This window comes from Cyclopterus lumpus, chromosome 15, assembly GCF_009769545.1.
Source record: "Cyclopterus lumpus isolate fCycLum1 chromosome 15, fCycLum1.pri, whole genome shotgun sequence".
NCBI classification, from domain to species: Eukaryota; Metazoa; Chordata; class Actinopteri; order Perciformes; family Cyclopteridae; genus Cyclopterus; species Cyclopterus lumpus.
The window spans coordinates 1,589,234-1,606,756 of record NC_046980.1 but is presented as its reverse complement, the minus strand read 5'-3'; the positions used below and the strand labels follow the sequence as shown (position 1 = coordinate 1,606,756).

Here is a 17,523-nt window from a genome sequence, read left to right as displayed (position 1 = left end):
GAGGAGGAGGAGCATGAGGAGCAGGAGGTCAACGTACCCACTTTGGATGTGTTTGTTGCAGCCTCCGAGCAGGAGGCCCAGCAGCAGAGCGGCTGTCCGTCCACGTCTCCGTGGGGGGAGAGGAGGAGGAGCCGAGACGACACGGAGACGCTCGGCATCCAGACGGAAAACAGTGAGGAATCAAACTGCTCCCAGAATGCATTGCACCGAGGAGGCTCCAGGACGTCACCATGCCCGGTTGAGAAATAGTGACCATGAAAAAAAGCTCAACATCTGAAGTCATTTAGTGATATTTGGAGCCACTGGTTGGTGGATAGAGTCATGCTAGCTGTTTCCCCCCGTTTCCAGTCTCTATGCTAAGCTAAGCTAACTTTGGCCCATCTCCGGTCTCAAATTGAACGGAAACAATTTCCCCAAAAATGTCAAACTTTTCCTTTTTCCATTTGAACAGATGTTTGAGGCATAAATCTAGTTGTTCAGTCGTCACAGACGACATCGGTCTGCTCTCCGGAACGTGTGTTTCTGCAGGTAGGAGGCAGCGAGTGGCTCTGGAGCTGCTGGAGTCAGAGAGGGTTTACGTGTCTCACCTGTCTCTGCTGCTGAAGGCCAACATCTCCTTCAACGGGTCCGACGCTCTCGGCTGCAAAGACAAGCGGTGAGTTTGACCAAAGAAAGGTCTGCGCACGTTTAAGAAGGTGCACACAGAACCTCTAGGACCATTAGAATGTATAGAGGAGATCTATCCATAGTTATGAGCCATGAACCCAATAAATACCTTCATCATGTCTGTCTTTGTGCCTAAGATCTGCTTATTGCAGAGCTTACGGTGAGGGGGTGACAGGAAGTCCACTAATCAAATAACATCAGGTTGTGAACACGAGAAAGTCTCTCCTGCTGCTAATGTCATCACGGCTTAATGTACATGAACACGCTCAACTGGGCCAAATGGTATTCTTAATTGATTTGTTTTAACCAGACGTCACATTAGAGGCATTATAATGTTTATTATTTTACATGAAAGTACCATAAAGGACGTTTGTGTTAGTGTTGTGTATGTTTGTGAAAACACACTTTAATATAATGTTTCTGTGTGTGTTTAATAGAACAGAGAAAATATTCACTAGCTCCTCCTCTTTCTCGCCGTCTTCAGCCCGTTTCCCAGCACCCTGAGGTTTCTGATCCAGCAGCACCTTGAGCTCCTTCACACTCTCCAGGAACGTGTGCTCAAGTGCCAGTGGCAAGGCATCATGGGAGATGTGTTCATGAGGCTCACCAGCAAAGAGGCAAGACTGTCGTATAATTATATATATATATATATATATATATATATATATATATATATATATATATATATATATATATATATATTATGTGTCTGCAGGGGTTAATTCATTTGACCCTAAAAACCTAATAAAAAGCCACGCCTGATCAGCTGGTGGCCACTCTGTCCCGACATTAACAGCTCATCTCTCTTGTTTGTGTCTCTAATTCTTGTAATATTTTGTCAGGAATCTTCTGGTAAAATGCAATTAAATACAACAACACCACAAACCACGGCCTCCGACATACGATATACATACGATATTTTTAACAACCGCGTAAAACAAAAGTTGTGGACCTCCAGTTTTACTCGCTCGTAAATCAGAAACTTGACATTTCCAGCTCACAGTTAATGTGGAGGGTTCAAAAGGTCGGGTCTTGTGACCGGCCGCTCATAGTTCATTTGAATCCTTTTGGCGGCCGTGACGGACATTAAATGAAATGTCAAATTCCAGCGGAGCCGCGTGGAGCCAGACAACAGAGATGCTTGTTTTCTCTCTACAACATTACGGACGCCAAAAAGGACTAAAAGTGGTTCTTTTGTAATATTCAGCGGTTGCAAACCTAAAAACGAGTCCATTAAAGCCAATGTGTGGCTAATTGACTCGGAGTGATTGGGAGGAAATTAGGTAATTGGTAGGAACACCTACCTATTTAAGATAAATAAATGGCAGGTTGGCAATGCATTGTGGGTCCTCGCTCACTGAAAGCCCGAGAGCTTGTGCAAGGAAATAAACACATAGAATGAAAGGAATCTTCTGATTACAAGCATATTCAGTTGTTTATTTTACCTCCTATAATGTCAAAATACAACATCAAATAGGTATTTTATTTGTGTAGTTTCTTGTTTTTATATTTAAATAAGAATTAGCAAGTTATAGAATGTTTGTGGAAACTCTCAGCTCAACAAAACACAAGGTTAGATTTAAATAAGCAAAATGTAAATGTCTCACATGAATAAGGCCTGGAAGCTTAAGTTGAGCCTGTTTCTGCACCGGAAGAGGAAGCAGTGACTGTAAACCCAGACTCTCTCTACTCCCCACAGAGCGACTTCTTGGACTTTTATGTCTCCTATCTGAAGGAGCTTCCGGACTGTCTGTCGGTCGTCTCCGTGCTCGCCTCCAGCTCCATGAAATCTTCTGCGTTCCTGGAGGTAAGATGAAGCCTTAGATGTAACAGGACAAGATGAAGCCTTAGATAATGTAACAGGACAAGATGAAGCCTTAGATGTAACAGGACAAGATGAAGCCTTAGATAATGTAACAGGACAAGATGAAGCCTTAGATATAACAGGACAAGATGAAGCCTTAGATGTAACAGGACAAGATGGAGCCTTAGATAATGTAACAGGACAAGATGAAGCCTTAGATATAACAGGACAAGATGAAGCCTTAGATGTAACATGACAAGATGAAGCCTTAGATATAACAGGACAAGATGGAGCCTTAGATATAACAGGACAAGATGAAGCCTTAGATATAACAGGACAAGATGGAGCCTTAGATGTAACAGGACAAGATGGAGCCTTAGATGTAACAGGACAAGATGGAGCCTTAGATAATGTAACAGGACAAGATGAAGCCTTAGATATAACAGGACAAGATGAAGCCTTAGATGTAACATGACAAGATGAAGCCTTAGATATAACAGGACAAGATGAAGCCTTAGATGTAACATGACAAGATGAAGCCTTAGATGTAACAGGACAAGATGGAGCCTTAGATGTAACAGGACAAGATGGAGCCTTAGATGTAACAGGACAAGATGGAGCCTTAGATGTAACAGGACAAGATGGAGCCTTAGATAATGTAACAGGACAAGATGGAGCCTTAGATAATGTAACAGGACAAGATGAAGCCTTAGATGTAACAGGACAAGATGAAGCCTTAGATGTAACAGGACAAGATGGAGCCTTAGATAATGTAACAGGACAAGATGGAGCCTTAGATATAACAGGACAAGATGGAGCCTTAGATGTAACAGGACAAGATGAAGCCTTAGATGTAACAGGACAAGATGGAGCCTTAGATAATGTAACAGGACAAGATGGAGCCTTAGATGTAACAGGACAAGATGAAGCCTTAGATGTAACAGGACAAGATGGAGCCTTAGATAATGTAACAGGACAAGATGGAGCCTTAGATATAACAGGACAAGATGGAGCCTTAGATGTAACAGGACAAGATGAAGCCTTAGATGTAACAGGACAAGATGAAGCCTTAAATGTAACAGGACAAGATGGAGCCTTAGATGTAACAGGACAAGATGGAGCCTTAGATGTAACAGGACAAGATGAAGCCTTAGATATAACAGGACAAGATGAAGCCTTAGATAATGTAACAGGACAAGATGAAGCCTTAGATGTAACAGGACAAGATGGAGCCTTAGATGTAACAGGACAAGATGGAGCCTTAGATGTAACAGGACAAGATGAAGCCTTAGATGTAACAGGACAAGATGGAGCCTTAGATAATGTAACAGGACAAGATGGAGCCTTAGATGTAACAGGACAAGATGAAGCCTTAGATGTAACAGGACAAGATGAAGCCTTAGATGTAACAGGACAAGATGGAGCCTTAGATAATGTAACAGGACAAGATGAAGCCTTAGATGTAACAGGACAAGATGAAGCCTTAGATAATGTAACAGGACAAGATGAAGCCTTAGATATAACAGGACAAGATGGAGCCTTAGATGTAACAGGACAAGATGGAGCCTTAGATGTAACAGGACAAGATGGAGCCTTAAATGTAACAGGACAAGATGAAGCCTTAGATGTAACAGGACAAGATGGAGCCTTAGATGTAACAGGACAAGATGGAGCCTTAGATAATGTAACAGGACAAGATGGAGCCTTAGATGTAACAGGACAAGATGGAGCCTTAGATAATGTAACAGGACAAGATGGAGCCTTAGATGTAACAGGACAAGATGGAGCCTTAGATAATGTAACAGGACAAGATGAAGCCTTAGATGTAACAGGACAAGATGAAGCCTTAGATAATGTAACAGGACAAGATGAAGCCTTAGATGTAACAGGACAAGATGGAGCCTTAGATGTAACAGGACAAGATGGAGCCTTAGATGTAACAGGACAAGATGAAGCCTTAGATGTAACAGGACAAGATGGAGCCTTAGATAATGTAACAGGACAAGATGGAGCCTTAGATGTAACAGGACAAGATGAAGCCTTAGATGTAACAGGACAAGATGAAGCCTTAGATGTAACAGGACAAGATGGAGCCTTAGATAATGTAACAGGACAAGATGGAGCCTTAGATGTAACAGGACAAGATGGAGCCTTAGATGTAACAGGACAAGATGAAGCCTTAGATGTAACATGACAAGATGAAGCCTTAGATGTAACAGGACAAGATGGAGCCTTAGATGTAACAGGACAAGATGAAGCCTTAGATATAACAGGACAAGATGGAGCCTTAGATGTAACAGGACAAGATGAAGCCTTAGATGTAACAGGACAAGATGAAGCCTTAGATGTAACAGGACAAGATGGAGCCTTAGATAATGTAACAGGACAAGATGAAGCCTTAGATGTAACAGGACAAGATGAAGCCTTAGATGTAACAGGACAAGATGGAGCCTTAGATAATGTAACAGGACAAGATGGAGCCTTAGATGTAACAGGACAAGATGGAGCCTTAGATAATGTAACAGGACAAGATGGAGCCTTAGATAATGTAACAGGACAAGATGGAGCCTTAGATGTAACAGGACAAGATGGAGCCTTAGATAATGTAACAGGACAAGATGAAGCCTTAGATGTAACAGGACAAGATGGAGCCTTAGATAATGTAACAGGACAAGATGAAGCCTTAGATGTAACAGGACAAGATGGAGCCTTAGATGTAACATGACAAGATGAAGCCTTAGATGTAACAGGACAAGATGAAGCCTTAGATGTAACAGGACAAGATGGAGCCTTAGATGTAACAGGACAAGATGGAGCCTTAGATGTAACAGGACAAGATGGAGCCTTAGATGTAACAGGACAAGATGGAGCCTTAGATGTAACAGGACAAGATGGAGACTTAGATAATGTAACAGGACAAGATGGAGCCTTAGATAATGTAACAGGACAAGATGAAGCCTTAGATGTAACATGACAAGATGGAGCCTTAGATAATGTAACAGGACAAGATGAAGCCTTAGATGTAACAGGACAAGATGGAGCCTTAGATGTAACAGGACAAGATGGAGCCTTAGATGTAACATGACAAGATGAAGCCTTAGATGTAACAGGACAAGATGAAGCCTTAGATGTAACAGGACAAGATGGAGCCTTAGATAATGTAACAGGACAAGATGGAGCCTTAGATGTAACAGGACAAGATGGAGCCTTAGATGTAACATGACAAGATGGAGCCTTAGATAATGTAACATGACAAGATGAAGCCTTAGATGTAACATGACAAGATGGAGCCTTAGATAATGTAACAGGACAAGATGAAGCCTTAGATGTAACAGGACAAGATGGAGCCTTAGATGTAACAGGACAAGATGGAGCCTTAGATGTAACAGGACAAGATGGAGCCTTAGATGTAACAGGACAAGATGGAGCCTTAGATGTAACAGGACAAGATGAAGCCTTAGATAATGTAACAGGACAAGATGAAGCCTTAGATAATGTAACAGGACAAGATGAAGCCTTAGATGTAACAGGACAAGATGAAGCCTTAGATAATGTAACAGGACAAGATGTGAGAAACGGGGATGAAGAGAGAAGAAGGACTAACAGCAGCAATCCCTGTGATTCCTAGACAACTAGCGTAGAACTCTCTCGTAGCCTCTCTAAAGCTAATGAAGTCACATTGCTTCTACCGGCTTCTGTCAGAGTGAAATAATGGGCGACGAATCCAGACCCTCCCTCCACACTCTACTCCTTCAGCCGGTTCAGAGGATCCCTGAGTACCTGCTGCTGCTGCAGGTTAGAGGACTACAACTTTGTGTAGTGCGTTTCATACATGAGTAGTTTAAGTGGAGTATATATCTGTGTGCGTGTGCAGGGGCTGCTGAGGCAGACGAATGCAGAGCACCCGGACTACTACCTGCTACTGGTCGGCATCCAGCAGTTCCGGTCCTTCTTGGCTCAGTACCACCACCTCCTGCAGCACAACCAGGAGCTTCTGCTACACAACCGCAAGGAGGTGAAGAGGTCAGGATTTCCCCCGTGCAGGAAGATATCATCCCATGCTAGACTTATTCTCGCCGTAAAATGAGGTGTTGGTGCGTGCCCTGCAGGTCGACCATGACGCAGCTGTTGAAGACGGTGGAAAGTGGGATTCAAGCTAACAACATTGGCTCCCCGTACCCATGCAACAGTGCCATGTTGTGAGTGTTCTGGCATCCTTAACCTCCTGGTGGCTAACCTCTTGGTTGATGAACCCTCTCGTATGGATTGTCTGCCCCTCACAGAGAACATACCAACCAGGTGAAGCGGAGCAAGCAGCGTCTCCTGGAGCAGATCCAGTCCCATCGTTTCCAGGACTGGGACCGGGATCCCGAAACTCACTGTTACGACTCAGAGTGGCCCCCCCAGCTCCCGTTCTTCAGCCCAGACCTGGACTCGCGGAACCACAAACCAACAGGTTTGTGTGTGTGTGGTCACGGAAGCTTCTCGTTAAAATATTTCTGTGGTTGCTCTTTTGATTAGACATTATACTTTTGGGCACCGAGGGGAATGCTGGGAGTTTTATGGGAGGCGTCTGTTCGTTGAACAGTATTTGATCCAACCGGCACGCCCGCTTTGGCATAGCAGTTGGACAGGTGTCTTAAAGGTGAGAAAATAGGGGTGCGAGTACATTTGCTCGTGACGCAACATGGGTATCGTAGTGTACAATCAAATCCAAGTACATCTGAAAGTGTGCGTTGTTATCCTTTCTTTTAACTATTCATTAACTTCAACCGTTTCTATGACGTCCAGCCTTTGAACACTTCATAGAAATTACTTCTTTTGAAGCACACTGAACCCTTTTAAGTAGCGCACCTGGAGCTGGTGTGAATGATGTCTATTGCTCAAGGACACATCAAGGAGACCGGTCGGCGGCACAGAGGTTTACCGATCCACCCCGGTGAAGGTCTTCAACGTCAAGGCCCCTCTTGAAATAAGACATTTTCTGGACTAAAACCCTTTCTGTCCCATTCCACATCTGTGAGCTTTTTTAAGTCTTGTTTGCAATGATTTTAATAATGTCACTTTATGCATCCCATGTAGGGATTCGGCAGAAACTGACGTACGTAAATGCTTTACCATCGGTCAACCAGTCAACCAACCTTTGGCTTTCAGGTCTCGGCAGTATCCCAGAGAGCGAGGCGTCCGAGATGGCCACGTCGTGCCAGCATCTCCTGCCCTCCAGACCCGCAGACTTCCGCCAGGTCCAACCGGGCTCTGCTCTGGCCGACGCCCTCGGAGAGTTCCTCCTCCCCCCAGACCCTCCGGGGATGGAGAGCCTCTATGAGGAGGACCGAGGCTCCCTTCACGACGTGCCCATGTTCGACCGCTGCTCCTCCTCCTCTTCAGATTCCTCCATCGACATTGCCTTTGTGAAGTGCCCCAAAGCGCCCTCGGTGTCGCACCACGCGATGGCGGCCAACGTGTCGGCGACCCGCGACGTCTTCGGCAACGGCGCGAGCAATGGCAACGGTGGGAGCCACGGCAACGGTTACAAACTGCCCAACAGAGGATGCGTGTCTCCGGATGAAGCTGTAATGATGCGCCGCAATCAGCATCGCCCCCTTCAGGCCAGCCAGCACAAGAGCAAGGTGAGCCTGCTTGTGTTCACGCTTAGAAATAAGGTTTCCAAAGAACCATTAGCTTCTGAAGACTAAAGGTTCCACTAAGAACCCCTTTCATCCAAAGAAAGAGTTCTTCAAGGATAGTTGAAAGCATGGGTTTTTAAAAGTGTGTAGTAGCGCTCATAGGGGGTTCTGGGTGGAACCCTTAAAGTTGGGGTCTAAAAAGGGTTCCAGAACCAAAAAGGGTTCTCGTATATGGGGGCAAGTCGAAGAAACCTCTATGGTTCCAGTTAGCACCTGTGTTTCTAAGCGTAGAGAGAAGGATAATTGATGTTAAAATGTCCGTCTTCTCCGGCTGTGTAGTCGCTGAACGGCCTGCAGATGGACAACACCGGGGGGGCTCTGGATGGGGGTCCGCTGTCAGACCACCTCCAGAGGTTGGGACTGGGCAGCCATGCCAAGCTGGAGCGCCAAGGCAGCAAGGGCAGCAAAGGGTGTCCCACCCCGTCCCGTAAGGTCCACAGCCCCCTGGGGAACCGAGCGGATATCGACAAACAGGGCGATGACCTGCACGGGCTGCTCAGCATTGTGGGTAGTCAACCAATCAACATATCTTCACCGTGAAGCTTTGAGTACAGAAACACCATACACGGTACCAAACGATAACGTTATGTTCAACCCCACCAGGATGCCGGGTTTCAATCATGGGGGGAGGAGTCAAAGTGGAGGGGCGGGGCCGAGGAGAATAACCACGCCCACTTCAGCGAGAGGAGTCGGAAGCAAGACAAAGGAGGCTTCAGGAGCTCCTTCAAGAAACTCTTCAAGAAGAAGTAAGGATGGAAATATGCACATGAATGGAGATTAAAAGAGGGGAGGAAATGGAAGGATCAACGCTCCCCCACATTGCTGTTTCTTCCCAACAGGAGCAGTGACGAGAAGAAAGAGAAGGGAGGTGAGAAAACACCAGAAAACAACGGCGACCACGAGACGCCGGGGAAACATCCCAAACCGGCCCATCTGGAGATCAACCGTGGAACGGCCGTATGAACCGATTGAGTGCGACGCGTTCATTACACGAGGTCCTCACCACCATATAAGTTATTAACTATGCTGTACGGGTAAACGACACTTAGCTAAGCAACTTTTCAGCTCATCTTTTTTCCAGAGGTGAACGTTCATTTGAAGGACGTCTGAGAAGAAACACGTTGGTCTCTTGTTCTGTAGTTTATTTTTCTTTCAATCTTGAGGAAAGGTACAGCGATGTGTGTTCTGGTAGTTCCGTTAGCCGCTAACTTTGAGCTAAACACAGCATTGATACAATAGAAAAGTGATTATTTTAAAGTGACATGTGTCCACTAGGGGGCAGAGTTTAACCTCATCTATCCCACACCGTCAATAGCGCTGCTCTACCTTCACTCTCCACTTTCTTTACATGTTTTTTAAGGTTTTATTTGATCCCCGACTTTAAAATCTGCGCAAACCAAATATATAAACTCTTTTTTTTTTTTTAATTAATTGGTGAAAGTGTGATATTGACGGGCTGTCTCGTCTTCTCGGGGAAACACTTCACCGATTCCACGGTGTGTGTGTTTCTCTCCGGTTCAACTCGCTGCCAACCTGCTAACTGTCTTCATCCATAACCAGGAAGTATTATAATGTGCACAATAAACATCCAGCTGTTACTAACTGTGTGTGTTTGAGCATTGAATGTTTTTCTTTGGGTCAATATGCATCGAAAAGAGATGAATGTGACAATCGAGAGACATCAAGAACGTTCAATAAAGGTCATAAATAAAGGTCAATAACATGTGATTGTTTGACTTGGGACATGCACGTATTTAAGTTATCACTAATTAAATGAAGGTATGAGCAGATAAATGATTTAAGCTTGAACTTCAACACACGCTCACTTCCTGTTCTGCCCATAAATCCCACTATACGCTCCACCGTGGACTTTTAATTTGAAGGGGTCATATGACAAAGATATAAAATATTATAACACACGGCAGATATGTTCCTTATAAAAAGGTTCAAATATGCTTCAGTTAACAACAAATAAAACATGTATATTATTGTGAGGGACGTAACTGAACGTGTCCATTACAACTCTAGATGGAGAAAATGACCTGGAAATACAGCTATTATTATTATAAATGAATATTATGGTTTTCTTTCTTTGGAATCAACCCTTTTTATCTGAAATATGAAGCTCCTAATAAAATGTTTTTTTTGTGTGTGTAAACGATCATAAAAAATAACCAAAGCGACGCCGAAAGGTTTTGAGTTCCTTCTTTTTTTAATGTGTTAACCTGTCATCTCATAAATCTGTTACACTTCTGAAACAAAATATAGGCAATTATACAGTATGTAAAACAAACCCATTTTTATTTTACACTATGTACATAACGTGTGCGTTGCATCATGAAAAACAAAAAGACAAACGGTGACGTGATGGCGACAGAACAGAGGAGACCGGCGTTGTTGTTGTTGTTGTTGTTGTTGAGAATCAAGAATCAGATCGTTATTAACGGGCGACTTTAACGACAAATGGATCATGTTTTGATCTTTTTCGGTTCACGCGTTATGAATCGATTGCTCTGAAGAGCACGAAACGGACTCGATGGACGGCCGTGTGGCCTTCAGGCGACAGACTGAACGTGGGTTTTTATGGGGCCGGAAATTAATGGAAGCGTCGTTCAATCCCACAGAAACGGATCCGCTAAAAAAAAGAAAGAAAAAAGAAAAAAGTCCCCCTCAAAAATTAAAAGTTGTGAAAAAAATACAAATTAAGAAAACCTTTTTTTTCTCCACTTGCGATCATTTAAAAATCAGACAAATAGTTTATTAATATCTGGGACATGAGCCGTAACATCGTTAAAACATATTTTGGCTTACATTAAAAAAAGTGTCTGTTCTTTGACATTAAATCCCACATTTAATAAAAAATAGTGGACGGGAATAAACGTGAAATTAATTTGGCTTCACGACGTCACCGAGAAAAGTTTTGACACCGAAATAACAAAGTTGTTATTGTTTATTAAATAACCCGAATGTGTGGATGAAAACTGTTTAAACTGGAAGAAGTTCAGGTTTTAAAGATTTATAATAACAGAACAGCTCGATCAATAGTTCAATGCTATTATTATTATTATTATTAAGTACGGAAGCCCAGAGCGGCCAGTGAGTCACAGTCTGAGTCTTGAGTTTATGACTGGAAGGTGGAAAAAAAAGTAATATTTCTAATTTTTAATTTTTTGTGTTTGTTGTTGTGATATTTATTATTCTAAAAATTATGTGTTGCATGTATTTTTTATTTATAGGAGAATTTGAAGAAATAAAAGTTGTGCTTTTATTCATATTTATAACATGAGAGGGTTCTAGTATTACAACAAAAATAATTATCTAAAGATTCTCACCCGGTAAAAGTTTATTTTTCCCCGGTTTTACATTTTAGAAATTAATCACCAGATTAGTTTATCGACTCGGCTTCCGAACGCATTTATTAAACAGATCGGCTGAATAAATATAAATTATTGTTTCTCCTTCTGTGTAAATCCATGTTTTTAAATTGTGTATTAATATTCACTCCTTAAAGACCAGATCTGTGTATGACGCACTTGTATGTGCGCGTTCTACGTCTCCACACACACACACACACACACACACACACACACACGGTCATATATTATAATGACATCACATTTGTCAAATACCTTTTTCTCTGTGCAAAATTTTAACACCAGTGGTTAAAAAAAAAAAATGAAAATATCAAAAAAAATAAAAAATAAAAAGAAGAAAGTGAGGGATCCAAAACAAACAAACAAACAAACAAACTCAACTGTGTAACTGTTGCTGTGGTGCAAACGAACATTAAAACCGATAACACAATAACCGGTCTTTGCTTCCTGACCCTCGTCACATGATTGGGGGAACCAGGAAGTGAATCCCCCCCCTCCCGTCAGTCCGGTTGACACACGCCGACCTACGTGACCCCACATGTCTTTTTAGTGTTCATTTGTCAAAAAAAAGACTACATTTATATTTACAACAATTAAATAGAGCACTTGTGTGGTGACGGGTGTCGACGCTAGCAGAGTTGGCGAAAAGCTTCTTACTTTTTATTTGTATCCCTAAAAAAATAAAATAAAATCAACAATAAAAATAGGAAAGCCATCCTGGTTGTTAAAGTTACATCATGCCACAATAAATAAAGTTTAAAAATAAAATAAAAAGGGAGGAGGGAGACGCTGAAGGACTTCTGTGCAGGATGGCTCTCAGTGAAGCTTTAGCGCATGTAGCATGTAGCAGTAGCACGTAGCATGTAGCAGTAGTAGTACGTGGAGGACTAGTAGTAGAAGTAGTGTCAGAACCTCTGTGCAGGACGCAGGGAAACGTGGGATGGACTCAGGAAGGACTCCCGAGCTGGCCTCAGACCAGCGGTTGCTAAGCCCCGCCTCCAACTACGACGCACTAAACTAATACACGTGTGACACGGCGGTGCAGCCCACATCTGCACCCGTGAACGACTCATCTCCCACGTGAAGGGTTGGGATGGATGAGTGTGTGTCCCCCCCACCCCCCGGTTTGCTCACTCCCTTGTGTTGCATTAGTGGTGGGTAGAGTGTGTGTTTACGTGTGTGTGTGTGTGTGTGTGTGTGTGAGTGTCTCAGTAGCTGTTTTCATGGCCTGCCAGGATGTAGAGGTTGCTGTGGGCTGTAGGGTTGTCTGTCGGCCTGCTCTCCAGCACCACCACCCTGCAACACACACACACACAGTTTAGTTCAAGGTCACGGTGACCCTGTATTTTACCTCTAGACCCCAGAACGACCCTCACGGGGCACACGGCCTGCAGAAGCCCTGTTATTTGGAAGGACACTTAAAAACACATTCACACGTATTCCCTCAAAACGAGACGATAAAGACACCAAAATCATCCGGTCAGACTCAATGTGTCGGTGCAGGTTTGTTTTCACTTATTCTCAAAAGAAGCAGATGATTTTGGGGTCAGATACTCTCTTCCCGTCACACAACGTTAAAAAAAAAAGCTCCCGATCAGAGACGCGAGTGACGTCAGGGAGTTCCCCGACAGAAAAGAGGCGGGGCTTGGAGCAGCGAGTGTACCTGGGCAGAGCGAGGCCTCTGTCGGTGTCTGGATCTCTACAGTCGGCACGTCTTCAGTGGTGACACATCAGAGAGGGTGTTAGCAGAGACCTGTGTGTGTGTGAGAGTGTGTGTGTATGTGTTTATGTGTGTGTGTGACCTCACCTGTCTGAGCCCAGTAGTCTGAAGATGCGTGTGCTGTCAGAGATCTCCTGTGTGATCTGAGGAACGCGTGAGACAGTTAACCCGTCTCACATTTAAGCTACAACGGTAATAAAATGTATTTAATTAGATTAAATGGGAAGAGACATTTTATATTCTCTCCCTTAAAAGCCCCAAAAAAGAAAAGAGGGCATTGTCTATTGTTTACAATGTTTACCAACACATGAACTATCGGTGGAGCGTCGCTCCTGAACACAAGTAGCTACGTTCTTTGTTCTTTACGTTCTTTACGTTCTTTAAATCCCACCTCGTTGGTCTTGAAGCTGCGTCCCTGCATGCCGTGCCTCCAGAAGGCCAGAACGCTGTCCTGCAGGCAAACTGAGGAGAAACCACAACAAACAACTTTATCCACGAAGTGGGTCAACAAAAATATCGCTTATTGGTTTCAGTTCCATATAAAAAGACGTTTCGGCCTCTTTGATCATGTCGTGAGTTTTTATTTTCGTGGTTCTTTTATTTCTTTCTCCTTCTTACCCGTGGCTTCGATCTGGAAGTTGAAGGTGAGCTCGGCTGACAACTTCCTGCTGGATTTCAACCTGCCGAGGAGGTTCACGATCTTTATACTCCCTGTGGAGGGAGGGGGGAGGGGGGAAGGGGTGGGGGGGTAAATCCATGGCAATAGCAAGCTGCTCATTGTTGTGTAACCGGTGTGAAAGTGACTCACGGTCCAGGCAGACCAAGATGGTGTCTCTCTCCAGCTGAGTGACGTGGATCACACAGGTCTGAGGCGTGTCTGCAGAGAGAGACGACAGCTTCAGACGACAGCTTCACGTCCACCAACATGAACGGGAGTTTAAAGGGACAGTGCAGGAGTTTTTGAAGTGTGTCCTTGCTTCATGTGTTAAAGCTGCATTCTCTCTCCTGACCACCAGGGGGCGACTCCTCTGGTTGTATAGAAGTCTATGCTTCATGTGTTAAAGCTGCATTCTTTCTCCTGACCAGCAGGGGGCGACTCCTCTGGTTGTATAGAAGTCTATGCATCATGTTAAAGCTGCATTCTCTCTCCTGACCACCAGGGGGCGACTCTTCTGGTTGTATAGAAGTCTATGCTTCATGTGTTAAAGCTGCATTCTCTATCCTGACCACCAGGGGGCGACTCCTCTGGTTGTATAGAAGTCTATGCTTCATGTGTTAAAGCTGCATTCTCTCTCCTGACCACCAGGGGGTGACTCCTCTGGTTGTATAGAAGTCTATGCTTCACGTGTTAAAGCTGCATTCTCTCTCCTGACCACCAGGGGGCGACTCCTCTGGTTGTATAGAAGTCTATGCTTCATGTGTTAAAGCTGCATTCTCTCTCCTGACCACCAGGGGGCGACTCCTCTGGTTGTATAGAAGTCTATGCTTCATGTGTTAAAGCTGCATTCCCTCTCCTGACCACCAGGGGGCGACTCCTCTGGTTGTATAGAAGTCTATGGGCTCTATCCACCTCACAAAGCCACACTTCTAAACATCCCTTTAACAACAGAACCGGTGACGCTGTTCTCACTTGCTTCCGTGAACCAGGAGGAGGTAGAGTTGGGGTTGACGGTGCCGAACCGGACCACCTGGTTGAGTTCGGTGCCTTTGCTGACCGCCACGCAGATCAGAGGGTAGGTCTGCTCCGGGACCACCAGCATCTCAAAGACCTCCAACGGACACGGCAACGGGAAGTCGATGTTCTGCAGAAGCGGACGGAGAGAGACCGTCATGTCAGCAATATGAAACATGAAGGAATCTTGTTAACTCAGTCGTATCTTCACAGAATTGTTGCCACGTGACTCGTTGGTCTCAGCTGAGTCAATCATGGCTTCCTAGTTTCACCGAGGAGCTCAGAATGTTATGTTTTAGACAGAAGTCGGTTAAAGGAAACGGTTTATTTGTGGCGAGATTTAGAATAAAACTGTTTTTAAATCGCAATTTCAAGCTTCGTTATCTTCGTCACACGCGATGTGTTCAAGGGCCGTCGGAAAGATGACAATCTGAAGATTACGACGTTTCTTTTACTGCTTCTGGCTGATAAACAATCTAGTTTTGTCGATTGGTGAAAGAAAACATGTTTTTCTATCCTCATCAGAGGGTTTAAGAACATGTTAATGATTTTAGGGCTTACATTTAAAAACCTGGAACATGATCATGCCCTCCATACCAAACTGACCTTGATGAGCATGAACCTCTGCATGGACTCCACCCACTCCAACAGCATGACACTGGACTGAAAGGCTCCACACAGGTACTTGTGGCCGGTGTACGGGTTACGAACTGCATGGAAACAACAGTCAGTCACTTGATCTCCTTTGTAACATTAAACTCGTGCTTCTATGTTCACTAAAACTCACCGACGCAGCACTTTTGGCACCCTTTAGTGTCCGGGATCTTATTGGACACGGCAAACTTCCTACAAACAGACAAATCATGGTGTCAGCATGAATATCTAAAGGGGCGTGGCCGAAGAGTAAAGGCCCTCTCGTTGTGTACCTGGGGATCATCTTGTCGGGCAGCTTGTGGGTGGGAATGGCCACCGGTAACTTCTGGAGCTGCCTGGCCTGCTCGAACAGACCGCCCAGACTGTGGGAGTACAGCTGGGAGGCTTTTCCTGGGGGGTGGGGGGGAGAGAGTCAGCCAGCTTTCAGAATAAACCTTTTTATGTATTATATATATATACACACACATATACACTACCGTTCAAAAGTTCGGGGTCACTTAGAAATGTCCTTATTTTTCAAAGAAAAGCACTGTTTTCTTCAATGAAGATAACATTAAATTAATCAGAAATACACTCTTTACATTGTTAACGTGGTAAATGACTTCTAGGTGGAAACGTCTGTTTTTAATGACATATCTACAGAGTGTATAGAGGCCCATTTCCACAACTATCACTCCAGTGTTCTAATGGTACATTGTGTTCTTAGAAGACTAATGATGATTAGAAAATCCTTGAAAATCTTTGTGCAATTATGTTAGCACAGCATGTTAGCATAGCTGAAAACAGTTATGCTAGTGAGAGAAGCTATGAAACTGCTGCAAATGGAGCATTCTTTGATGAAAGCCAAGTTTAAAGAACAACATTAATATTTGAAATAAAATTCATTATTGTTAACCTTGTCAATGTTTTGACTATATTTTCTATTCATTTTGCAACTCATTTGATAAATAAAAGTCTGAGTTTTCATGGAAAACACGAAATTGTCTGGGTGACCCCAAACTTCTGAACGGTAGTGTATATATATATATAATATATAAATATATATATTATATAAATAATATATTTATTATATATATATATATATATATAATATATTTATTATATATAAATATATAATATATATATATAATATATTTATTATATATAAATATATATTAATATATGTATATATATATGTGAAGTTTAAACTCACCGGATATGGAGAGAAGAGAACTGTTCATGACATAGAGCCACGTGCACCGACGAGGAAAGAGCTGCAGACACGAGGAAGAGAGGATGAAGAGGATGAAGAGGCAATATGTAGAGAGGAGGATGAAGAGGATGAAGAGGCAATATGTAGAGATGAGGATGAAGAGGATGAAGAGGATGAAGAGGCAATATGTAGAGAGGAGAAAGTTGACATTCCAGTAAATCTGAGTAGATTGATTAAAGATTTGTGCTCAACATTTATTATTTATTCTCATATAAATGTATTCTCGACATTTTTACTTAATTCCCAAAATGCAAAAATGAAATAAAAAAATTCTCCTCCTTTGACTCATGTCTGGCACATAAAAATAAAATCTCTATCCTAGCGCCTTCATTCATTACCGTCCATCCCATAACAGGAGAACGTCCATCCCATAACAGGAGAACGTCCATCCCATAACAGGAGAACGTCCATCCCATAACAGGAGAACGTCCATCCCATAACAGGAGAACGTCCATCCCATAACAGGAGAACGTCCATCCCATAACAGGAGAACGTCCATCCCATAACAGGAGAACGTCTTCATTCATTACCGTCCATCCCATAACAGGAGAACGTCCATCCCATAACAGGAGAACGTCCATCCCATAACAGGAGAACGTCTTCATTCACCACCGTCCATCCCATAACAGGAGAACGTCCATCCCATAACAGGAGAACGTCTTCATTCACCACCGTCCATCCCATAACAGGAGAA

The 17,523-nt window shown here is 43.5% G+C and overlaps 2 protein-coding genes across 9 annotated transcripts in view; one reads left to right on the top strand and one right to left on the bottom strand.

Annotated features, from left to right (window-relative positions):
* arhgef33 (Rho guanine nucleotide exchange factor (GEF) 33) overlaps nt 1-9,120 on the top strand; it is a 19,249-nt gene extending 10,129 nt beyond the window's left edge. Inside the window, exons 6-17 of the mRNA XM_034552446.1 lie at nt 62-172; nt 529-655; nt 1,151-1,283; nt 2,366-2,473; nt 6,173-6,265; nt 6,345-6,493; nt 6,580-6,669; nt 6,754-6,926; nt 7,625-8,100; nt 8,437-8,661; nt 8,761-8,903; nt 8,997-9,120. Coding sequence (XP_034408337.1) covers nt 62-172; nt 529-655; nt 1,151-1,283; nt 2,366-2,473; nt 6,173-6,265; nt 6,345-6,493; nt 6,580-6,669; nt 6,754-6,926; nt 7,625-8,100; nt 8,437-8,661; nt 8,761-8,903; nt 8,997-9,120 — 1,952 coding nt within the window. The remainder of the gene's footprint in view (nt 1-61; nt 173-528; nt 656-1,150; nt 1,284-2,365; nt 2,474-6,172; nt 6,266-6,344; nt 6,494-6,579; nt 6,670-6,753; nt 6,927-7,624; nt 8,101-8,436; nt 8,662-8,760; nt 8,904-8,996) is intronic.
* A 1,321-nt stretch (nt 9,121-10,441) lies between these two features.
* Nucleotides 10,442-17,523, bottom strand: part of LOC117743752 (mitogen-activated protein kinase kinase kinase kinase 3-like) — a 39,128-nt gene continuing 32,046 nt past the window's right edge. For 6 of the 8 annotated variants that reach the window (XM_034551561.1, XM_034551562.1, XM_034551563.1 and 3 more), the window contains 11 exons: nt 16,770-16,830; nt 15,850-15,967; nt 15,711-15,769; nt 15,530-15,633; nt 14,882-15,053; nt 14,060-14,128; nt 13,870-13,962; nt 13,643-13,713; nt 13,339-13,394; nt 13,195-13,245; nt 10,442-12,827 (listed from right to left, as the gene is read on the bottom strand). In XM_034551561.1, the coding sequence (XP_034407452.1) occupies nt 12,740-12,827; nt 13,195-13,245; nt 13,339-13,394; nt 13,643-13,713; nt 13,870-13,962; nt 14,060-14,128; nt 14,882-15,053; nt 15,530-15,633; nt 15,711-15,769; nt 15,850-15,967; nt 16,770-16,830 (942 nt within the window). In that variant the 3' untranslated portion in view covers nt 10,442-12,739. The remainder of the gene's footprint in view (nt 12,828-13,194; nt 13,246-13,338; nt 13,395-13,642; nt 13,714-13,869; nt 13,963-14,059; nt 14,129-14,881; nt 15,054-15,529; nt 15,634-15,710; nt 15,770-15,849; nt 15,968-16,769; nt 16,831-17,523) is intronic. The other 2 variants (XM_034551564.1, XM_034551567.1) reach the window with 1 other exon arrangement.